Source organism: Thalia democratica, chromosome 8 (genome assembly GCF_965202585.1).
Source record: "Thalia democratica chromosome 8, ktThaDemo2.hap1.1, whole genome shotgun sequence".
Taxonomy (NCBI): domain Eukaryota; kingdom Metazoa; phylum Chordata; class Thaliacea; order Salpida; family Salpidae; genus Thalia; species Thalia democratica.
Window position 1 is genome coordinate 16,876,248 of NC_139172.1, and position 23,759 is coordinate 16,900,006.

General features: G+C 24.8%; 1 protein-coding gene across 1 annotated transcript; it reads right to left on the reverse strand.

Moving 5' to 3' along the window:
- Positions 1-6,216: 6,216 nt before the first annotated feature.
- Positions 6,217-18,181, reverse strand: LOC145843421 (hydroxyacid-oxoacid transhydrogenase, mitochondrial-like). Its single transcript, XM_082950900.1, has 12 exons — positions 18,085-18,181; positions 17,880-17,929; positions 16,478-16,509; positions 13,636-13,740; positions 13,233-13,336; positions 12,404-12,600; positions 10,625-10,808; positions 10,176-10,277; positions 8,848-8,997; positions 8,700-8,778; positions 8,038-8,217; positions 6,217-6,712 (listed from the first exon to the last, which is right to left on the reverse strand). The coding sequence occupies exons 1-12, from the start codon at positions 18,132-18,134 to the stop codon at positions 6,554-6,556; spliced, it is 1,392 nt and encodes a 463-aa protein (XP_082807026.1). The 5' UTR covers positions 18,135-18,181; the 3' UTR covers positions 6,217-6,553.
- Positions 18,182-23,759: the final 5,578 nt, after the last annotated feature.

Sequence of the window (23,759 nt, forward strand, 5' to 3'; positions counted from 1 at the left end):
ATGTGAATATTTTTCTTCTATGATATTAACTTTTTACTGACATGAAAAGTATTATCATTTGTATTTATGTACATAAGAATCGTAGTTTTTTAAATTGTAATCAAAGAATAGAAAAATTCTTTAAAATGTTTGCCGCATCATACGTACGATGTAAGGCACTCGATAAAACGAGGGCTCATCGCTCTCATAAAACTTTTCTAAGTTTTTGTAAATACACATAAAAGTTACCCTCTACTTACGACGTGTCAGATGCTTCAAAGCTAGACATGGTTGTTACTTGTAAATATTTTACTCGCTTTGCTATATCAAAATTCTATTCAAAATTGCTTTTTTGTTTTTTTTTGTTTCAAGTGTATAAACTTATATTCTATACAGTTAGTATTTCTATTACAAGATTTAAAGTCTACAATTTATATTTCTGTTAAACAATATAAAAACATAATAAATAACTAAAACAACTCTTTTTATTATAATACTTTGTTGCATTCATAAATTATAGATTACCAAAATAACCAAATAAAAGACGTTTCGTTAAATGTATTAAGTCAAGAACTATCATCAGCTAACAAAAGTTAGCATGCTTAAAAGTTTAAAATTTTAGTTTAATAACTTAAGATCAGGTTATTATTTTAACAGTTTTTGTTCGGGTTATGTATATTTATCTCTATTTTCATATTTAAAAAGTCTACTAAAAATAATACAATATTTTTAAACTATAGGGTACAGTTTATCTAACCAAAGTTTTTCAACATTTGGTAAATGAAATATCTTTAGTAGCCATAACACTGCTGTAGAATACTTTGCAGAATTAAAAAAAATAAATTAAAAATAATTTTTGGTATAATGTATTTTTTCAAATAATGCTGCGTAATATCGATAACGTACTCTTCGAAAATTACGAAAACTATTGTGTTTTTATAGATGTTAAGAAAAGAATATCAGCTTTGTTATTACAGTTTTACCTACCTCTTTTAGAACTAAAATTTGAATTAGGTAGAACTAAAAATTAAAAAATTATAAGTATAAAATCCTAATATCTTATAATTATTTTTTTTGCTAAACGGCATTCAATTAAATATTCATGATCAAAACTCAGAAAATAATCTTTTTGAAGAAGATCCTTTTGATTAGTCCTTCGAATTTAGACTTGACAGCTCAAGTCGAAATTGGTCAAAAAATGTAAATTTTTAGTTACTGTTTTTTAAATCACTTCTTGAAGTAATTAATCAAAAGCATATCCTGAATACAGAAAAATATACCTTAAAAATTTCTGAAAAACTGTTATCGTAGTGTTTTGTATCTACAAAGTTAAACATCTTTAGTAATCTATAAACTATGCAAGACCTTTTCTAAAATTACCATAGTTATTAAACCATGTTTTTCTATACTGATTGTTTAAAGTTTTGTTATATATAATTTTTTTGATTTCTCACGTTATTAAAATAAAAAACTGGTTTGGCTCAAAGAAGACATAAGACATACAGAACTCACAAGTGTTTTCGCAGAGCGATAACTTGATTAGTTTTTAGTCAGTAATCAGTACTACTATTATCAATCGTACTAAAAATTATTGTACGTACAGGTAAAAAGTCTATAGGTCATTTATTTTAACTACTAGTACAAAAATCTCATGCAGTTTTAAGTACCTTTATCTAAATAACTTACTGGTATATAAAGTTACACCGTAAAACCTTTGGTTATAAAAATATTGACTCTTGGCATATCTAGTCATAAAAAAAATTGTTTTATTTAAATACTTAATAAAATAGATGACATTTGCTTCAATTTATTTACAAAGCACAACCATTAAATGAAAAATCCTTAAAATAGCGTATCTTAAATTAACACTTTATTATTCTTTTTATTATAAAATAAAATTATAAAGTGTATAAATTCACATTTTTTAGTTGGTAAACAAAAAACTTAAATTTCATTTAAAATTTTTTTTTACATAAAAATAGTTCTGAAATTTAATATTTAAAATAAAAATCTATTAAAAAGTAGTTTCTTGAAAGTATTGATACAATACTATTTTTTTTAAAGACAGACCAAAGTTATCGTTTACAAGACAAGTAAAAAAATTAATCTTTCCTTAATGTAATCTATCATTTTTTTAGATATTTACATAATCAATATGCATAAACACATAATTAATATATTAGTATTATATTGGTCTGTTAAAAAATCGATAATTATGAAGTAGTTTAGTTTCTTTTAAAATGTTAAACAAGTTCATTTTACACTGTATTTTAAACCAACTGTAAAGAAATCCGGCTATTTTTTTAGCATTAAGACAAATAAGTTTAAGTATACCTGCATCTTCTTAAAACAAATCGAAACAATATTGAAAGTTAAGGCCTTCTTATTATTTTAACTCCATTTGTAAATCTGCTTCTAAAATCTTATATATATAAATGTTAAATAAGTGTTTTGAAACAAGTTAATTTCTAAATACACTTTATATATTTTTACAGTCGTATACAAAGTTAATGACGTTAAAAGTATACAAGTGACTTTTTTGAAATAATTTTCTGTAAAATAGAGAAAAATAATTTTTACCTGGGTATAAATACGTTTTTACATAATCTAATTAGAAACTCCTAATTTATAAGACATGTGCCCAGAATATATGCCAAAAATGAAATTGTCTAAATCTAGTAGTTGTTTTACACTTAGATCGCCTGCATTTACAATAGAAAATTAATTGCGAAAATTATAATGTTAGAGTCTTTAAATTTGGAGAAGCTTCCTTTACAGCAACTTTGCTGGTTTGGAAAAAAAGTTACAACAAATATAAAAGTAGATACTAGCAGCAGTAATGTTCAAATACGTAATATTACAATATGGTAGGCTTTTTTTACCTTAAATAAAACTGCGAAACTTTTTATATCTGTTGATGTTGTTAAATTAAGCTTCTTTTTATAACATTTTTTATTTAATTAGATTTTAATAAAAGATATAAACGTTTCTACTAAAAGTTTACGTATGTATGTTGTTAATATTTTTAATCTAACCTTTTAAAATTTCACTACTTTAAAACAGTTAAAAATTTAAATAAATTTGTTGATAGAAACATCATTCAAAAAAATACTGTTTTTCAACATGTCAGTAATTCTTTAACTGTCTTAAAGTACTTTTATCTTGGCAACTAAGTAAAACCTTTTGTACAGATCAGCAAATAACTTAACTTTTGATAGTGCTGCTAAAGAAATTTTGCCACAAAATAGAATATTTTGGAATAGGTATAAATGTGCATTTATTGTCGAAATAATATCTAGTAAAAAAAAACAGCTTCTAAATTTCTGAAGGTATGTATCAACCTTAAAACACTGATGTTGGAGCGTCAAAAGGTACAATATCCTAGAACCTTTATTTAGTTTAATACATAAAAATGCCTTGCAAAACTGTAATAGTTTAAAAAATGTATATATCTAAAAGACAGTATCCCTTTTAATTTGGAACTTAAAGTTATAGGGTGCTACAACAGATAAATATCTTAAATCAACTAAACAGACCACGTAGAAAACTTATAAACTAAAACATCAAAAGCAACTAAGGAATTACATAAAACAAGGTGTATAATACATGAGAAATTTTTGTGCTTATTCTTTAATTCACTCTTCTTGAATCACAGTAAGTAATTTTAATTGTGTTTGGACAGAAAATAAAATAAGTAGAATCAATGAAGTCAATTCTCTTATTAACAAAGCACTTAGATGTATTAATTATAAAATATACGATGAAATTTTAAAAACCTAAAAAACACAGTTATTGAAAACTTTCTAAATATGAGCTATGTGTACCTAAAAATAATTTTAATAAATACTTTTTATTAGTTATTTTTGATAACTAAAAAAATTGAATAAATATTAAGTACATACATACGGAAGTATATGAATTTATTTATTTTTTTTTCCTTCAAGTTTAACTAGAATGGAGTGAAGTTTTAGGTAACGTAATACTTTTATTAAAAAAAACTATTTTTAGAGATTTTAATTTTTAAAAACAATTCTTTTTACACTTGAACTCAGTCAATTCAAATATTTGTATGGACACCACAATAATTTTTGCAATCGTTGCTTTGATAGCTTTGAAAATTTCAAACAACTGTTAGATTATGTGGACGGCAAAGCTTTGGACAAACATATTGATGAAGATGGTTTAGAGCTTTTTTAAACTTATATGTTTTTTATTAATCAATTATATTTAGAACATAAATGAAACTAATTAAAAACAATAGCATGTTTATATGCGTGAGATACAACTAATAAAAGTATTTAGATTTAAATAAATATAAAAAATAACAAAATGTAATATAGTAAAATACAAAAAGTTTTTATAAGTACAAAATACCATATAACAAACTGTTAACTTATATTAAAATTTTCTCATGCTTTTCATACGAGCTTTTTTTTATTATGAATGATTTTTAACTTTGTGTAGTTTAGTTTTTTCTACATGAAAATATTATCATAGCAAACTGGTTTAATAATTTATACTTATTTACAATTGATGTATATCAAACTCGTTTAAAAAGTTAGTTTTATTATTATTACAATACAACCCTGAAAATTTGTACTCGACTAAAGGTACTTACAGAACCTTACAGCTTTTACTAAAATGTACAAATACAAATATGTAGTATATAGATAAAATAGATTCTCATATCTATTTTAGAATCTCTGAAATTTTAAAGCTTTTCTAAGAACAAATCCTTTTTTTTTTTCCTTATTTTTGTAAAAAAAATTCTACAAAATCAAATTTTATTTCAAAACAATTCAAATTTTAATAATCTACTCAAAAAAACATATTTTCAATTTTATTTTTATAATTCACAAAATTTTAAGCATTTAAAATGACAAAAGCTGACATTTTGCAAATATTGCAAAAAAAAAAAGATTTAGCTTGACGCATATGAACTAGTGATCTACCTGATCAGAATCTTTTTTTAAGTTTTGCTCCGGATGTATTAAAAATCAAGATATATAAAAGATTTTAGGAAACTTTTTTAGTCGACGGGTAAAGTTAACTAAATAGTTGTTTGCGGGCCGGATATATTAATAAAACTCTTAACACAAAATCGTATGTAAATCATAACTTTTTTAGTACTATCACGTACAAAAGATCAAATTAATAGCACACTTGAAAAGCATACTTTTTTAAGAAAGCTAAATGATATTTGCTTTGCACAAACTTGTTCTCAAGATGAAAGCTACGTGTCATGCAAAAGGTTTCTGCTTGGCGGGCTGGACGGTACGTCGCCTGTTCCTAATCTATGATTAGCTCTAGTTAAAAGTAAAGTGAAATTAGATAAATATATTGTAATTTATCAATTTTTAGGTCAACAAACTTTTTATAGAAAAAGGGTAGACAACATACGGACTTCGGCTAAAATCCGGCTTGTGATTGTTTTTTAAAAGATAACAGTTTGTACTATACAAATTTAAGAAAAAGATGGTAATAAAAGTTTTTTTATAGTTTAACTAGAAACCAGCTTTCGCAAAAACTAGTCAATTCAAAAAAACATTAATTGGAACACCATTAGAATTTATAAGACATATCTGCAAAATATGGAATCATTAGCGTTTGGGCCAACATAAAATTTTAATGCTATTAGTTAACTTGAACAAACTACTTTTAATTTTAAAGCTCATAATCTCTGCAAAATTATTTTTGTTGTTATTAAATATAATCGGCCAATTTACAAACTTAAAGATGGCAAAATATAGTAGTTTATGTCTCCTTTCAATAAACTCATTAAACATATAGGAATTACTTTTTGGTTTTAAAGCTTTGAATCGTTTTCAATACTATAAGTAAGACACTAAATGATATTATCAGACATAACACTAAAGTTTTGTTCAGTAGTTACAAAATAATTTGCTTTAACTCAATTTTTTAGCTAGTGATCTACCGGATCCGGATCTACTTTTCAAACTGAAATCCAGATCTATAAAGACAATATCCGGCCGGATCTAGTAGATTACTAGTATAAACCTATACTATATTTTTGAAATAATTTTGTTATTTTTAAAGATGAAAGTTAATACTATATTTACTATTTAGACACGAAAAAAAATTAGGCTGCTAAATCAAAATAACTACATAACTTTCAACTAGTGTAATTAAACAAAAAAGGTTTAAGGTTGGAACCATACTACGCTATTTTCATAAGAAATAAGACTAAAAATAAATTACTAACTATCAGCATTTTCATAAAAACGAAGTATTTTTTATTCTAAAGGAAAAAAGATAAAATATTCATCTATTAAAAAAGAGTTTTGATTAAAAATTATGCATAGTCACTAGATACGAGAAGTAAACAATTGAAACCAATTCTACTAAAATAAAACTGTTGAAATTCTTAAAATCCATAAAACTTTAGTAAGTCAAAACTAAATAAATAAACCTAATTAAAGACATGTGCAGCTTAAATTAAAGTTGATCGACAAATACAAAAATTGAATAGCACTTAAACCGATGATGATTATGAAAAATTAGCACAATGAAAATTATTGATTGGCACGACTTGGTATTAGACTGATCAAACAAGTTAGTAGTTCTTCATACTCTCCTCAAAAAGTTGGTAGAAATCGTCTTTTTCAGCAGGCCTCGGAGACAGTTTAGTTACTCGTTGTTGTGGCAACGTGCCTTTCACTAAATTAGGTATGTGCTCCGATGTGTATCCCAACTCGTTGAGTCCATCCGGCAGCTGCAAACAAAATTAAATGTACTAAAATGAGTACTAAAAGGAGTTTAAATGGTTGGCAGCTTTTAAATTCAAGAATAAAATAAAAGACTAGTTGATTACAAACTGTCCTGATTAAAGCAAAGTTTGAAAATGACTTTTGAAAATTAAAATAAGTAGTAGAAAGTAAGAAAATACAACAGAAAAATTTACTTTTTTTTTATGTAGTTAACTGAAACCTAGTAATATAAACATAAGTTTTAACAATAAATTGGCCCAATTTACTAAAATAAAAACTTTAAAAATACAAAAGTACATCTTATCTTACTAGCCGGAGTTTTTTGAATTTAAACTAAAAATTAGCCAGAATTCAATTTATGTTTTATTAAATGTAAAAAGTATATTTTAGATTACATGTGGCAATAACCTGATTAAAATAAATAAATAAAAATAATAAAACCAAAAATGTCTTAGTTTAAAACATTTTTTTAATTAACATTTTCGAGTCTCGAAAAACTAATAAACCATTTTTACACTTTTATTCTTTGCCTCACTATAAATCATTAAACTTAGACTACCACGTATTAGTAGATACTACTCAATAGGGTGCATCTGTTGCCTCGACCTTGGAATTTCGCTGAGTCAAATTTTTTGACGTTGGGAATTCACATAAATAGAAAGCTCAAAAAAAAATTAACTTTCTAGCTTTAAGCCTATTGGAGCAAACTACTTTTGAAATTTTTGCTTTATATCGGTATATTTAAAAAGGGGAAAAAAGACTATTTCACTAAAATTTCATTTTCTCCTAAGTTTTCTGAGATAATTACCTGAAACGGTTAAGAAATATTTCTAGCCATATTTAGAAAATTATGTATAAACAAAGTTAAAAAAAAATTGTTACAAAAATAAAAAAATAACTCAATTTTTTTTTGTTATTTTTCTATAAAATCTATGTTTTTGCTTTTTTTAAACTTTGTTTATACAGAATTTTCTAAAAATGGCAAGGAACATTTCCTAACTGATTCAGGTAATTATCTCAAAAAACGTAGGAGAATATGATTTTTTAGTGAAATAGTCTTTTTTCCCCTTAAAAAATATACCGGTATAAAGCAAAATTTTCAAAAGTAATTTGCTCTAACGGGCTTAAAGCTAGGAAGCTAATTTTTTTCTTGCTGTCTATTTATGTGAATTCCCAAAGTCAAAGAAATCTACTTAGAAAAATTCAAAATTATTATTTTTGAGGGGCAATAGGTGCACCCTACTATACAAGAAACATATATGCTTGATAATTTCTTAGATATTTTATTTGTTTTTTACAGTAACATATAAGAAATTAAAAGCAAACTTACGTCCAAACCGTACATAACTTTCCTCAACTGATCTGCGATGATCTTACCGGCATCCTCTCTCTTGCTGGTCGAAGTGTCAGCTCCCAGGATCCTGGCGCACTCCAGATGACGGTCGGGACATGCGGGTGCGGTGAAGTTGAACACTGAAGGCGAACTGATCACTACTGACAATCCGTGCGGCTGTTATCAAGTGAGCTTAGATTTTGTCAGGAATGTCATTAAGTGATTGTTAACAAACATATCGTTATATATTGTTTTTATTTTTAAGAAGGAAAATATTATAAACGCAAAATGCTTTACTAATACAGAATTCATATTTGACATACTGTTGAAAACAATAATAACAAATGTAAAGTATGCAAGTAAATTTTATCTTTATAGTTAAGACACAATAGAATAAAAAAGATAAACTAAGTTTTATTTTTTTTTAATATGATAAAAATTATTAAACAGATTAGCAACTAAAAAACATTAGAACTATTTTTAAACCTTTTAAAACAAGCTAACAATTTTTAAAACTGCTAATAAATTAGATTAGAAATAGAATTTGTTAAATGGCCGTGTCTAAAAACACAAGGAGAGATGAGTGTAATTTACAAAAAGCAAAAAAAAATGTAAGCTTTTGTTAAGAAATATTCACAAGTAAATTCAAGCTAGCTCACCACCATAGAATGGTCATCATCGTAATCATGTGACTTGAAACTTTTCACCATTCCTGAGATTGGGTAAGACATTCCGTGGCTAAATATTACTTGTTATAAATCAACATATAGTATTATTATATAGTGTATTGTTGAGTATAAAACAAACCAAAGATGAACGCCAGCATTGCCGAAACCGATACCAGCGAACGCGGACGCAAGATGCATCTGACTTCTGGCTTCCATGTCCTCCTGGTTGTTCACTGCTCGTTTCAGGTACTTTCCAGTTAGATCCAAAGCGTACAACGACCACACATCACTAGATGATTTTTTTATAAATTGTTATTGTATTGTTACTGTTTAAAATGAATACGTGTCTAAGCTTATGCTAGATATGAAACAATTTCACAGAGTTCATTTATTTAGACTATGCGAGTTAATATTTTATTAAATTGTTAAACAATAAAAAATAATATACAAGTACTTATAACATTTATTTTTAATGTTCTATATATCAAGAAAAAAGTTGTGAATCTATTATGCTAAAGTAACTTAAGATATTAAGTTTTATGTCTTTAGTAACTTGATGAAGAGATATAGCAAACAGAATCTGTAAACTTACATGATAACATATATTATTTAATCTCATATCGGGAATTTTATAACAATTATACTAGTTTTGAACGTCATTTTATTTATATCTACAAATGCAGTCAGCAAATAATGCATCACTATTATTTATCAGCCTCTATGTAACTTATTTTTGATAAAGATAATGTTTACTATTAAGGGCATAGGGGGGGGTAAACACCCTTTTTTGGTTTTTGATTTTATTTTATAAAGTTTTTACTAAGCTACAAGATGCTTTTTACAGATTTAGAAAATTTAAAATAATTTTTGAGATATAGCCGGTCAAAGTCGGAGGCAACAATAGGAACCTTATGGGAGGCGCAAACTAAAATGGCAAATAACTAGAAATCACTAAAAATCTATCTCCTCCTACGTTTTTTAAGATAACTACCTCAAATTTTCAGGATATGTTCCTTGCAGTATTTAGAAAATTCTGTCGAAACAGAATTTAAAAAAATTTAAAAATAAAAATTTTATAACAAAAAAACAAAAAAAAAACTGTTTTTTTTGTTTATTTTTTATATAAAATTTTTATTTTTTATTTTTAAAAAAATTCCTTCCGACAGAATTTTCTAAATATATCAAGGAACATTTCCTGAAAGTTTGAGGTAGTTATCTCAAAAAACGTAGGAGAAGATAGATTTTTAGTGAAATAGTCTATTTTTGCCGTTTTAGTTTGCGCCTCCCATAAGGATCCTATTGTCGGCTTTGACTTTAACCGGCTATATCTCAAAAACTATTTTGATTATTTTAAATCTGTAAAAAGCATCTTGTAGCTTAGTAAAAACTATATAAAATAAGATCAAAAACCAAAAAAGGGTGTTTACCCCCCCCCCCCCTATGCCCTTAAACAAAACTTCAATAAACCTTATTTGGTTACTTCCTTGGTAAGCTGGTCTCAAAGCAGGATTTGAAGGTCTCGGGCTTCTCAAGTGGAAAGGAAGTGCTGTGTATGACTCTATTGCATGACTGTAAAAATTTAAATATTATATGTATCTCTTAAAACTTTAGACATAACAGATAAGAAACTTTACATTTTAAATTTCTGATAGATATTGCTTATATATAAAACTTTTCAAACTAGAAAACTAAAAAGTTTTAAGAGCCAATAAAAAATTAAGTTATATATATAACTTTAAGTAAACACTTTTTTTATTCGTTTTTTGATTGTCTGACTAGGAAAAAATATATAAAAGTTCATATAGTTTTAATGAACTGTCATTAGTTTTAGATTTTTATTTATAAATAAATTTCAACAATATAAAATGGTTGTGACAACTAACAAATTCATCTTATAAATTACGTAAGTAGCTAACCAGAGAACATCGAATCCAGCGTAGCAAGTTACCCGATTGGGACAAGTCATCAGAGCTTCAGGGTCAACAACACCCAACAATGGTTTCAGCGCCCTGTTTGAAATTCCCGTTTTGGCGTTCATCTCGACAAAGTCAAATATGGCGGTTCCTGTCGTCTCACTTCCTGTACCTGCTGTTGTCGCAACTGAAAAAAATATAAAACTAAATTGTTAAGCTTTCAAGGCGATAAATATGTGCACTATTGATATCTAAAATAACAACATCAATAACACATTTAACAATTGTAGTTTGAAATATCTATTTTAGTTACGCAGTACTTTTATTATCAGTAGGTTTTCAAATATCACTATAAATGTAAACTACAATAGAAAGTATTTAAAACATGTTATACAGACAATTTTCATCAAAGGTATAGTTTTATTATTAGTACATAGCACTGAAACAAAAGTTAGTTTCATTAAAAAAAAATATTTCTAAAAAAAAAATCTTAAGAATTGCAAATGGTTTCAATTCAAATATAAATAGAATTTAATTTTTTTACTGTTACTACTTACTTTTACAATGATTAGTTTATCAGATATTCTTACTTCTTTGATATAATTTGACAGTTTTTTTTTTACTATTCTCAATTACACCTTTAGAACTTAATTGATTAATTAAGAGGCACAAAACATCTTCGAAAAATCAAATATTTCACATTCAAGTGCAAATCGTTAAGAGATGCAACTATAACATTTATTGATATCAGTATCAATACTTTTGTCACTTTCTTTGGGATACCAAAAGGCTTTTCATCTGAGTTTTGATTAATTTTAAAAAAATTTGAAACATTACAAGCTTATAAATAAATTTAAAAGTGGGTACTCCTTAACGGATAATCTAGATTAGGTTTAACTTTTAATAGCAAGATTTATAAGAGTGCTAGATGAAAAGCATGTAGGCCATATTAGGGAAGTGTTTAAACATTGAAATACTTTTTGTATAATTATACTAAGCCTAAAAATACACCAAGTGTTGATTAAACTTTTAAAAACATTTTTTAGTTTAATTTTTTCTAGTTATATGTTGCAAGTTATAAAACAGCAAACCACAAAACACGTTTAACACTATATGTGCAATATTTTGTTTGTTTAACTTTCCACACAAGGGTACATTAAATATTTACTCATTAAACAATGACTGTGTTACTTGGCTATTTTACGCAACAAGAAGAAAAACATGAAATAAACTTATTTGATAACTTTTACAGCTAAAATTTTACAGCTTTTTCTATTTATTTTTTTAACTTCAAGTAGTTTTTATAAAAACAACTTGAAAAAAGTAATTCTACTTCATGTTAGAATAAAGAATAACCATTATATACAAAAAGCACTGTGTATAAGGTCAAAATATTGTATCTGTTTACACATAACTTTTTAATGCATTAAACACTGTAGTCTATAAATTTTTTTTTTAAACCTTGCAAAATAGTAGAAAAACATTGTGAAATATTTTTAATCAACACAAATAAATAAATGCATTTTATTTAGATAAATTAATGTTTTAAATAACTAATGAAAGCAAATTTTAGGCCTTATCTTTTTAAACTGTTATTAAGTTTTAAGACTTAGAAGCTTAAAATGGAAAATTTATCCTTATTGTAAATAAGTTAAATTAAGCATACTAACATCTTAAATAAAAAATACCAACAACCGTTTCTTTTGATAAAAACGCATCAAGAACTTAAGCAGCTAAATTAGTTTACAGACAAAAAAAAACTAAAGTTAAACTATAACCAACCAGCTATTAATGGTTTAACTGGATTTGTAATGGGAAGTGCTTTGCCAATAGGAGCATTAACGAAGTCCAACAAGTCATTATCAGGGTGACACACGTACAGGTTCACTGCTTTGCATGTGTCAAGAGCCGAGCCACCTCCGACTCCTACGAATGCATCATAGTTACCTGCTTTTCCAAACTCTATTGCATCTTTGAAGCTGGTATATTTGTATACAATTTAGCTTTTTTTACAACATAAAAGTTTAAGAAAACTAATTGTTTATATTTCTTCTATAACATGTGATTTTTAAATGTGTTAGTCTACTTTTTTAATTTTTTATTTGAAAATTTTACTGTGTTTATTTAAATTACTTTCTTTCTACAGATTAAAGTAGCCAAAACTTAAACCGTAAAATTTTAAATAAGTACTCTAACTTTCAATACTTACAAAATAATCGAAAGTTATTAAAATAACATTTTGGTAATTAAGTTTATACTTTTTTATTTTTAAACTTTATGATTTTAAACAACTTGATGAAGTAAGTAAGTATTAATTTTATATTTTACAAAAATACACTTTCTACTCTAGTCATCACTATTATGCACAAGACTTTTAACAAAGTCAGGATAACATAGTCTCATTTAATTTTTTACTGTTAATAATTTTAATAAAGATGATCTTTCACGTTTTTTTCTTAAACATTCTATAAATAGATTTACATTTTAGTATTAAATACGCTAGATTAATTTAAATTATATTGATGTGTTTTTTACCTAAAGTTTATTTAAGAAATTTGAATCATAAGCAACTTTCTGTCTGTTTACTTATTTAAAATGAAAATTTTCTAACCTTTGATCTGTAGGTTCAACTCGTACATCTGAGTAGACTTCATAATTCACATTATTTTGTTGTAAAGATTCTTCTACATTTTTCATGATTGGTAGTTTGGCAACCTGTAAAAAATTTAATAAACAAAACTATTTTAAAAGACTTAACTGCAATTTTGTAGTTCTTTTACAAATAATTAAAGAACATTTTTGGTGTATTCACAATCTGTTGGTGTTTTTTTGAATTCTTGTAAAAAAAACTTTATAAAATTGTTTATTTTCATCTTAAACAACTAAAAACTTTTTTAATATATACACTTAGTTCACCATTAAATATTCTTTTATATCATGTGAAAAAATAATGTTTATTTACTTTAAACAGTTAAGAAAATGTTTTAATTATGCTAAAAACTTTCGAAACACACATTTTTGTCTGTGACAATAAGAACTTTTTTTGACTTTAAATTGACTAAATCCTTTCCAATTTCTTTTGAAACTCCAAATCCATATCTAATGTTTGAACAAGCCATCTGTCAAGGTACAAATTAAACAGTTTTATATACAAATTTTGTATGTTTTTAAATATTAAAATAATAATAGAACGTTTAGTATTTTAGCACAAAAATTTTAAATTTGAAAGTTATTTGTTGTTGCAGTATAATAATCATTAATTTCTATTTAGACATAAATTTCTAAATTCACAATTTATTAGACAAATACAGATTATAACAAATTAAAATTGATGATATGATAAAAAACAATTTTATACAATTTTAATTATAAAACATAATTTAATCAATGTAGTTAAAGGCTTTTGATAACTATACATGTAAACATGTAACATGCAAAATTTATTTAATTTTAGTTATTTTTGTATGTGATGTACACTAACCTTTTATTTTTTTAAGTTTTCTAAAAAAATATTAAACAAACAGCTTTGAAAGACAGTGAAAAACAAAACTATACATGTATAAAAACTTGTTTTTTACAAACCTACAAATTTAAGGCAAGTAAAGGAAAGTTTAGCTGGATACAATTTGAATAAAACAAAGTTTAGAACAATGTTACATTAAAACTGTTAGGTTGTAATTAGTGATGCACCGGACTCACTATCCGGGTCCGGGTCCGGCCAGATATTGCCATTTTTGTCTGATATCCGGATCCGGCCGGATTCTAATTTGAAAAAAAAATTCCGGATCCGGTTCCGGCCGGATTCTAATTTGAAAAAAAAGTCCGGGTCCGGTTCCGGCCGGATTCTAATATGAAAAAAAAGTCCGGATCCGGGTCCGGCCGGATCCTAACAGAGATCCGGCCGGACCCGGATCTAGTTAGTAAAAAAGAGCATACTGAAAAGTATTTTTTCAAAAACAAACCCTGTGTAAATTAACAAGAGTCATTTTCGTCAGTTAAAATTTAACATCTACTGTGATTGGCTCATTTTGTACACGTGACTAATTTACATCTGTTTTCATTTAAACTATGAAATAAACATTTCATGAAATGCAACTCTTTACATATGTTGTAAAATTGAAAACTTTGGAATGAATACTTGCATTATTTATTGTTTAAAACTGAGCTCAGAGAATATTTAGAGTTATTACGGTTGAATGTACGAGCCAATGAGAATCATATGACGAAATGTTTCGAACTAAATACTGATGCAACAAAACATCAGAACATGACAGGCAGTTTATATGTAAGCAGATAGTTAGTTTGGTGTGTAGGTTGAAGCAACAAAATATCTTGAACGTTTTTGTGAATGCTTATTGTAAGTAGTGTTTTGTTTTAAAAGTGAATATTTTAACGGGTGTTTATTGTTTAAATATTTAAGCCAGGTTTATAGTTTAATAGTTTATTAAAAATTTTACAGTTTCTTGTTTACTAAAAGTTTTTTTTAATTTTTAGTTTTTTGTTTTGAGTCTTTTGGTATAGATTTAAATAGCTTCCAGCTTTTAAAGTGTTACCAAAGAGATTAATAATTTTGTATATGCAAGTATTTCTTGTTGTATTTTATATAAAATATTCATCACTCAAAACTATCGTGTCTGATTATAGAAAGTAGTCTCAGTTAGAATTTAGTATTTGTTAGATATTAATTTAATAGGTAGGTTTTAATTATGATGGGTTGTACTAATAAGTTAAGTGTACCACAATCAGTCCACAACTTAACTACCAAATTGTCAACCTTTGCTAGCTGTTCTACTGATTATTAGATTAAAGTAATATTTTAAGCTTTTAAAAACCTCATTCTGACTCAGGCTTGTTTATCCTCAGCTAGTTTTATTGACTTAAACAGTGGCAACCCTGCTAGTTTGAAAACTTTTGGGAATTTCAGAAAACCTTGGACTGCCTCAGACTAGTTTAGTTTTTTATAAAAACTCAGGCTAGTTTTCTTTTAGATTTTGAATGAGTTTGAGCTGATCCAGTTTTCAATATCTTTGATATTTTCTAGTGTATTTTGTTCAAGAACTTGATTTCAGATTTTTAATTGTAAATAGCACCTAAATTTGTAAACCTTGTGGCTAGCTGTTCTACTTATTATTAGATTAAAGTTCTTTCTTTTCAGTTTTTAAAAAACTTATTCTGACACAGGCTAGTTTATTCTAGTGATGTACCGGACTCACTATCCGGGTCCGGCCGGATATTGCCATTTTTGTCTGATATCCGGATCCGGCCGGATTCTAATTTGAAAAAAAAAAGTCCGGATCCGGTTCCGGCTGGATTCTAATTTGAAAAGAAAGTCCGGATCCGGTTCCGGCCGGATTCTAAATTGAAAAAAAAGTCCGGATCCGGGTCCGGCCGGACCCAAAATTGTGGGTCCGGTACATCACTATGTAATACTTGTTCCTTTTTTATGTTTATCAATAAATTCAAGTTTTCAGTTAAAAAAATATTTTGGTTTTACTTTTAATAAACTACAATAAATATTTTATTAAGTTTGGTTATAAGATTTAAGCTAATCAACACTTTTATTTCTACTTAGTTAAAAAAAATAAGCTTCAAAATATTTTACTAGATACATTTTAAATAAAATATTTACAATAAACAATGTTAATAGTTCTTAAAGGAACAGTGAGTAATTTTATTTCCAACAAATAATCAAACAAATTAACTTCAAAGAGCAACAAATCAGAACTTTTTTGTTTAAATTCCGAAAAATTTAAGTATAAGACTTGTAAGAAATAGGTTATGCTTTTTGTTTTAAATAGAAAAATTTATATTGAGGTCTATTGAAAATATAAATTCTTTGAAACTTTAAAAACTAACTTCTATTGCATATTCTGTTTCTGGTGATTGAGCTGCAAAATTTATAACTAAAACATTTAATGTATTAAAATAGAGTAAAAAATAAAACATTACGAAAAATCTAAATTAGTTTTTAATCCCTATATTTAAGTATATCACCATTTCTATAATTTTAAATATATCAAAAAATCAATTAAACATTTTTACACATTACCTTTTTATAAAATCAGTAAACGCAGATAGACCTCAAGTTGCTTATAATTCAAAAATTTTAAATTTTTATAAATATAATAAAATAAACTAACAGCTTAAAAAAAAAGTTTAAATGGTAGTCAACCAAAGTGTAGTAATTGTTGAAAAGCTTTAAGAAAAATTTAAATAGTAGTCAACTAAAGCAGTAGTTATTGGAAAAGCTTAAAATTTATTTTCTTTGACATAAGTCTCTTGAAAAAAATATTTAAGTTGTTTGAATATTTTTTACGGATTTTTTTCCAAAAGTACACAAATTTATTATAACAAAAAAAAAAGTTTTTTTTCAACTCACAAAAATATCAAATTTTAAATAGAATTAAAAATATTAAATATTGATAAATTAAAAGTATAAAAGATAATTTCTGTAAGCACTAGAATCAAAAAACACTTTTTGTTAAGGATTCAGCCCTGATATTGTACAAAATGAATATTTAAAAAAACTACCATGATGAAAGTATAGCAAAGTTTAACAACTTAACTTAATAACTTTTAGTAAATTTATTGAGAATGCAAGCTAAAAGTGTTTATAAATACTTATTTAAAACTAAATTTAAAACTACTATTTTAGTTAGTAAAAATGTTAGTTACAAGCTTTTTTTCATTCAAAACCTTATTTAACTTGCTGTTAGCAAAGAAAGTTTTTTTTTTCAAAAAAAATTAAATAACTACAATTAATAACCAATTCAATTCAATACTTCAATAAATAATAGATTTAATGGTACATAGAATATTTGTTTATTGAAAGTTAGTAAAACTAGTGTAATTATTATCAAAGTTCTTAATGAATTTAAGAAACAGTTTTTAAAAAATAAGTAACTAAGTAAGTAAAAGTGGGCAATTATGATTTTGATTATGTTAAATCAAAAAACATTGAACAACAAAAAATATATATGAGTACAAACGAAAGCATACTCAAGATTTTTAATTAAACGCTAGTTTCATATTTTTAATATATGTGACTACTATTAACTAAATATTTAGTTTAAAAAAGTTTTAATGATTTATATTAATTTAGAAAGTATTTTTTTATTTCTAAACTAATAAGACTTTTTATTAAATTTCAAATATAACTTGTGGGTCTACACACACAGTTAAAAATAAATTAGGCTTTAACTTTTCTTTTTTAGGTTATAAAACCACAATACTTTCGTTATTTAAAAAAAAAAATTACCTGAAAAAGATCTTTTATGTACAATACTTGAAAGACATTTTGACATTGACCTGTAAAAACATTTTTTCAAAGAAACTAATTATTGAATTAATTATTTAAAAGTAAAAACATTTTTTCTAAATAAATATAAGTAATGTATACAATTTTGGATGTGAGTTGTTTTTTCCTTGTCAAAAAAAACCTAAATTGTTTTAAACAAACTTACTGTTGAATTTGAACAGTATTGTACAAGGATGGCATTAGTTTTTTCATCATTTTAAAAGTTGTGGTATTTCAATTAAGTATTAAGTTATTTACAGTCTAAAAGAAATATTATAAGTAATCCTTTGATGTTTAATACTATAAAAAAAATAAAACAAATACTAATATTCTAAAACTTCAATAAAAACAATCATGTTTAAGATACAATAAATATATTTTTCTCATTCACAATTTTATATTTTTTTATAAAGATGAACTTTTAAAATTATAAATGTTATGATATGTAAATTTAGTTTTTATTTTGAATAGATAGAATAAATATTTTTTAAGAAAAACTAAACAAAATAATAACTAAAGACTGTGCTTTTATTAAGATATACTGTTTTAAGAACAGTTGAAGTTTTAAATTTTAACAAACCTTATGCTTTTTATTAAACTACAACTTAAAGTTGATGATTTATATAATTTTTATTGTAATTTCAATATTTAGCTCAATTGTTAACATAAAAGTATTCAATATAAATATAGTTATAGTAATAATTAAAACAAAAAGGTTTCACACTATAACATTGGCAAACCATTTAATAGAAGTAAAAGTAGACTATTATATTAAAATTAATTTCAAATTTTAAGTAATGTAGTTTTAATTTTAACTTCACCTTTCTTATCTTAGCAGAAATATTATTTTTAAGTTTTGTTTTCTCAAATTTTAAATTATTTCCTAACAAAGTTATTAGTTTTTTTAATGCTTTAAACTCAAAGTAAAAACCTTTTTGTATAGTTTGCAAATTTTTATGTTGAAATTTTCTTGTTGAAAAAATTTATTTAAGAAAAAAATAATAAACTTGCTTACAGTTACAAAAACTAAACTATTATTAACTTAAAAAAAACTTTTTTGACTTTATGGTTTTATTAACCAATAACCAAAACGTTCATTGTGCAGCAGGTCCTAGGACCAATTATTTTGAGAGTCTTTTTTTTCTTACCATTCAATAAACTGTAATTATTAGTTAATTTCTTACAAACAATTTATAACAAGTAGGTCTAATAATTAACATCAGTTTCAAACCCAAGATTTAACCTTTCACTAATCTTAACAATTGCTGAATATGTCTGTATAATGAAAATCCATTTAAAGTAAAAAAAGTAGAAACTTTAAACAAAATTGTTTATGTTCTTTCTTTACAAAACAAATAAGTTTTGTCTTAAAATGTTGTGTATGAAAATAAAAAAGGGTCTAATACTATAAAAAAAATTAAATCTGAAATCTAGTGTTTATTACAAGTTATTCAACAATTTTTTTTTTGTAAAACTGCAATTTTTATGAAAAATCAGAGTAAATCCATTGAAGTAGGAACCTTAAACACCATTCAAGCCAAATCATCCTTATAAGTTAGATTATATTATATTATTGGTTTTAAGAAAACAAATAGAGAGATCTAAACTGCTTGAGGAGAAGTAATATAATTATTCTTTCAAAAATTTATTTTACAAACTAAGTTTTGGTCAAAGACCTTGTCAGTGCTTAAATAAATCTTGTTCAAATAGAAATATTTCTATTTAAATAAGATTTATTTAAGCACTGACGAGGTCTTTGACCGAAACTTAGTTTGTAAAATAAATTTTTGAAAGAATAATTATATAAGTTAGATTATTGTAAATAGCTGCTTTTTATCACTGCTCAGCTGATTTTAATTAATCTGTCATAAAAACCCCGAAGTAGAATATTTAGATGCAGCTTTAAAGAAACTAAAAATCTTTCAGCTGCATAGTTAAGGCGTTTCTGATTAGCTTACATTTTATTTATTTTTTTAAAGTTTTATCTATTAAAATATAATTATAATTACTTTTTTATATACTTGAGTGAGTTGGATAAATTTCAGATTAATAATTTTGTAAAAAAATTGTTAGCGGTAAAAATGTTAAAAAAATATACTGCTCAGGGGCGTGTTCTGACTGGTTTCCTTTTTCCTGTGAACCCCCTGAAAAAAAGAAAAATATATTCTTAGAATATCACTAAAAACGTTGTTTATTGACTTTGTTTTGGTTATTTGATAAACTTTGAATAACGAATGTTAAATTTATAACACTGAAAGATTAAAAAGTTTCCTTAACAAAAAATGCTCGTATTTGCCCAGCTGAAATAGATTTTATATAAAATTATAATTGTGACGTCACAATAGGTAAAAGTTTTAAAGTAGGATTTTTTTTCTAGGAAACTTTTTACTAATATGCTCTTAATTCCCATTATAAATTGTTGCTCAGTTTAAACAAACTTTTATTAAATATTGTTTTTAAACTAGTAAGTACAATTTTACTTAAAAAATGTCAAATATAATCACTAAAGTTTTATTTTACTTAGTGTATTGTATATAATAATGTTTTGTGAAGCTTTTGTGTTTTGTTGTTATTTATTAATGTTGTGTTTGTACTTTAACATTTATATTTTTTGTTTATGTGTCAACCAACTGGTTTTAAACCTTGAAAAGTTCAATTCAGTGAGTTTTCAAAATCATCTTTAGACAACTACACCACATGGCAACTTATTTTTTTATCATTTGATGGTATTTTAATATTTTTGTTTAAGTTCTTTTATTTTTGTGTAACTGTTGGCCACAAAGTTGTATTAGACTTGAACAATTGTATAAGTCTAAATATTTTTTATAAGTGAAGTTTCAATTTTTATTTAAGTTGTTTTATTATTGTTTATGTGTTGGCTACAAAGTTGGTTCTTAATTTTTTTAAATTTTTAACTCAGAGATTTCAAAACAAACATTAGAATCCTTGCACCATCAGGCAAACATTTGATAATAATTTAAAGATATATGTTTAAAGGTATAAGTCTAAAAATTTGTTTAGTGACATTTTAATTTTTATAGATTAAATTAGTCGAAAAAGTTATTTTTATTATAAAAAGATATATAAATGTAAAGAGTTTAAAATTTAAAAGAAAAATTTGTAAGAACTCCATCTACACTAACATTTTTATCAAAATTTGTAAGTTCATAATTTTTTTCTGGTTCTTTTAGCTTTAATTTATATAAATTTGTACAGTATAATAAATAATAAATAAAATATTTTTCTAAAACTTTTATTCTTTTTTTTCTTTCTAAGCAGAAAAAAACATTTTAAACATAGAGTTTATTCTTTTATCATTTAATGGTATTTTAATATTTTTATTCAAGTTGTTTTATTTTTGTATAGCTATTGGCCACAAAGTTGATTCTTGGTTTTTTTAATTTTCAGCTCAAAGAGATTTTTAAAACCATCATTAGAATCCCTGCACCATCAGGCAAACATTTAAATAAATTAGAAAATATTTTTAGTTAATTGTATAAGTCTAAACATTTGTTTTAGTGAAATTTCAATTTTTAGAGATTATATTACTTGAAAAAAAAAAATATTATAGATAGATATATAAATGCAAAGAGTTTAATATTTGTAAAAGTCCATCTATACTAACATTTATATGTAAAATGATTTTTTTTTTAATTTAATTTAGTTTTAATTATTTTATAATATTGTTTCCTAATAAAAAGGTAATTTTTTGTAGAGTAAGTTAGTTATGTCTGTAATGTTTTTTTTTTTAATAAAAGATTTGAAATTTGATATACAATTTGTAAGTTCTTTTTTTTATTAGTCTTGTAGTTTTTTATCTAAATTTAATACAGTATAATAAATAAAAAATATAATGTTTTTTTATTACTACTTATATGTTTTTTTTTTTTTTCTAAGCAGAAAAAACATTTTAAACACAGAGTTTTACGGTTAAATATTGCGTACCTAAGTAGCAGTGCATAACAAAAAAATGCGTACTTAAGCGGGAACTTAAGAACAAAAAAATTGTGAACCCCCTTCAAAAAAAGTCTAGACACGCCCCTGGCTGTATTACTACTTTACCTCATTTGCATAATGTAAACATAACTTAAACAGCAATCTTAATATTTTTGGCCATAGGTATTTTTGGTATAAGTATCAAATGTGCTAAAATTTTTGTTCGAAAAAATAAACATAAACTTTTACAGCTAAGTAACTTGATCGGAGTAAACTAGTTTAGACCTTAGATATTTTTTTAATAATTGAAAAGGCTCGATTTTTTTTTCGAACTACTTTCTGAACTTCAGTTATTATTTATTTTTGAAAAAAAAAATAAGTAGAGACAAATTTATTCGTTTAGTTAAAGCAACAGACAATTGTCTTATAAATACTTTCTTATTTAAAAAGGTTTCGCTAGAAAAAATTATCTATTTATTTTGAAGTATCATTTCATAAATATAACAGATAAAATTTATTTAGTACCAATATTTTAATTTTATACAAAGTACAAAAATGAAAGAACTTTTGTCAAGGAATAATTAATCATAATTAACAAGTTATTTTTAACTAATATTGATTAAAAGGCACGTTTATGAAATGTTTATGAACAACAAACTAATATTTTGTTTTAATTAAAACAACAAAAACATAATTTACAGCTTAAACAAGTTTATAAAATTTAAATGTTTACAAATTTAATTTTAATTTTTTTTTTTAAACTATATAAAATCAACAAACAAATATGTAGTTTCAAACTAAAATAAGTTTAAATAAGTTAAGTAACTTTTTGAATCTGAAATGCACTAATTATTTGGCAATTTATCTTCTATTATATTTTTAGTTAAATTTTTTTAAGCTTAAGAAAATAAAATATATACAACAAAACTTAAGTAATTATATATGTTTTTAACTTTAACATATCATAGGTAATAAGTAAGCTTAGTATGTATAACTTCAAAAATATGTTCTATTCAAAGTTTTTACGTTTTATTGATATTCAATTTAAAAAATATAAATGAATCAAAGAATAGATATCATTCTTTAATAATTTTAAAAGATATGTGTTAAATTAACTATCTATATGCGTTTAACTAAAAGCAATCATATAAAAAACTTTATATTTATTTTCAAAACCTAGTAAACTTTAACTTATATACAAAAGTAAAACGCTAAAGTTCTATCAATAAGTATAGTAAATAGAAAATAAAATCTGCTTCTATACAGTAATCCCTTGTAAAAATTAGTCAAAAAAGTTAAGTTTTAGAACATGAATGTATAGAACTGTTTTTTTTTTTGTAATCTAGCATACTTAATCAAGCAACTCTTGATCAAACATGTATAACAAGTGCTAAAGTTTAAATAAAAGCTATTTTTATTTAAAATACATATTTTAGTTATGCTTTAAATGATAGAAAGTGTACATTTATAAAACTTTGTATATTAAAACAAAAAAAATCAATAAAATATTCTAATAACAAATTTACTTGTTTTTCGGCTGTTTATCAATTTTTTCTAAAGTTTGTGGTACTTTGATATGACTTCATATTTTTAATGACCTGACTACAATCCTTTTCTCAGTCATTGCAAAAACTACAAGTTTGCTTCCAATATAAATTTCAAGCAATTTTTAAATATGCTGAAGACGGTTAGGCTAAACTAAAATCGATCAAAATTATAAAATACCTTACAAAGTAATGTAGAAACTACAAATGTAGATAATTAAGGGGCATGTTTAGACTATTTCCTAATTTCCTGTGCGACCCCTGATAAAATATGATATAAAGTTAAAAAAGAACTTTGTTTAATCAGAAACTTTGTTTTCGTAGGTTTAACTTTTGTTCTATTAGATTTTAAAATTATAAA

Bases quoted from the DNA above. Each gene is read 5' to 3' on its own strand.
- LOC145843421 (XM_082950900.1), bottom strand. From the start codon at position 18,134: ATGATGAAAAAACTAATGCCATCCTTGTACAATACTGTTCAAATTCAA. The intron at 17,930-18,084 runs GTAAGTTTGTTT...ATGTTTTTACAG, and splicing joins AATACTGTTCAAATTCAACA to GTCAATGTCAAAATGTCTTT. The intron at 8,998-10,175 runs GTTTATTGAAGT...AAAATCATCTAG, and splicing joins CAAGGAAGTAACCAAATAAG to TGATGTGTGGTCGTTGTACG.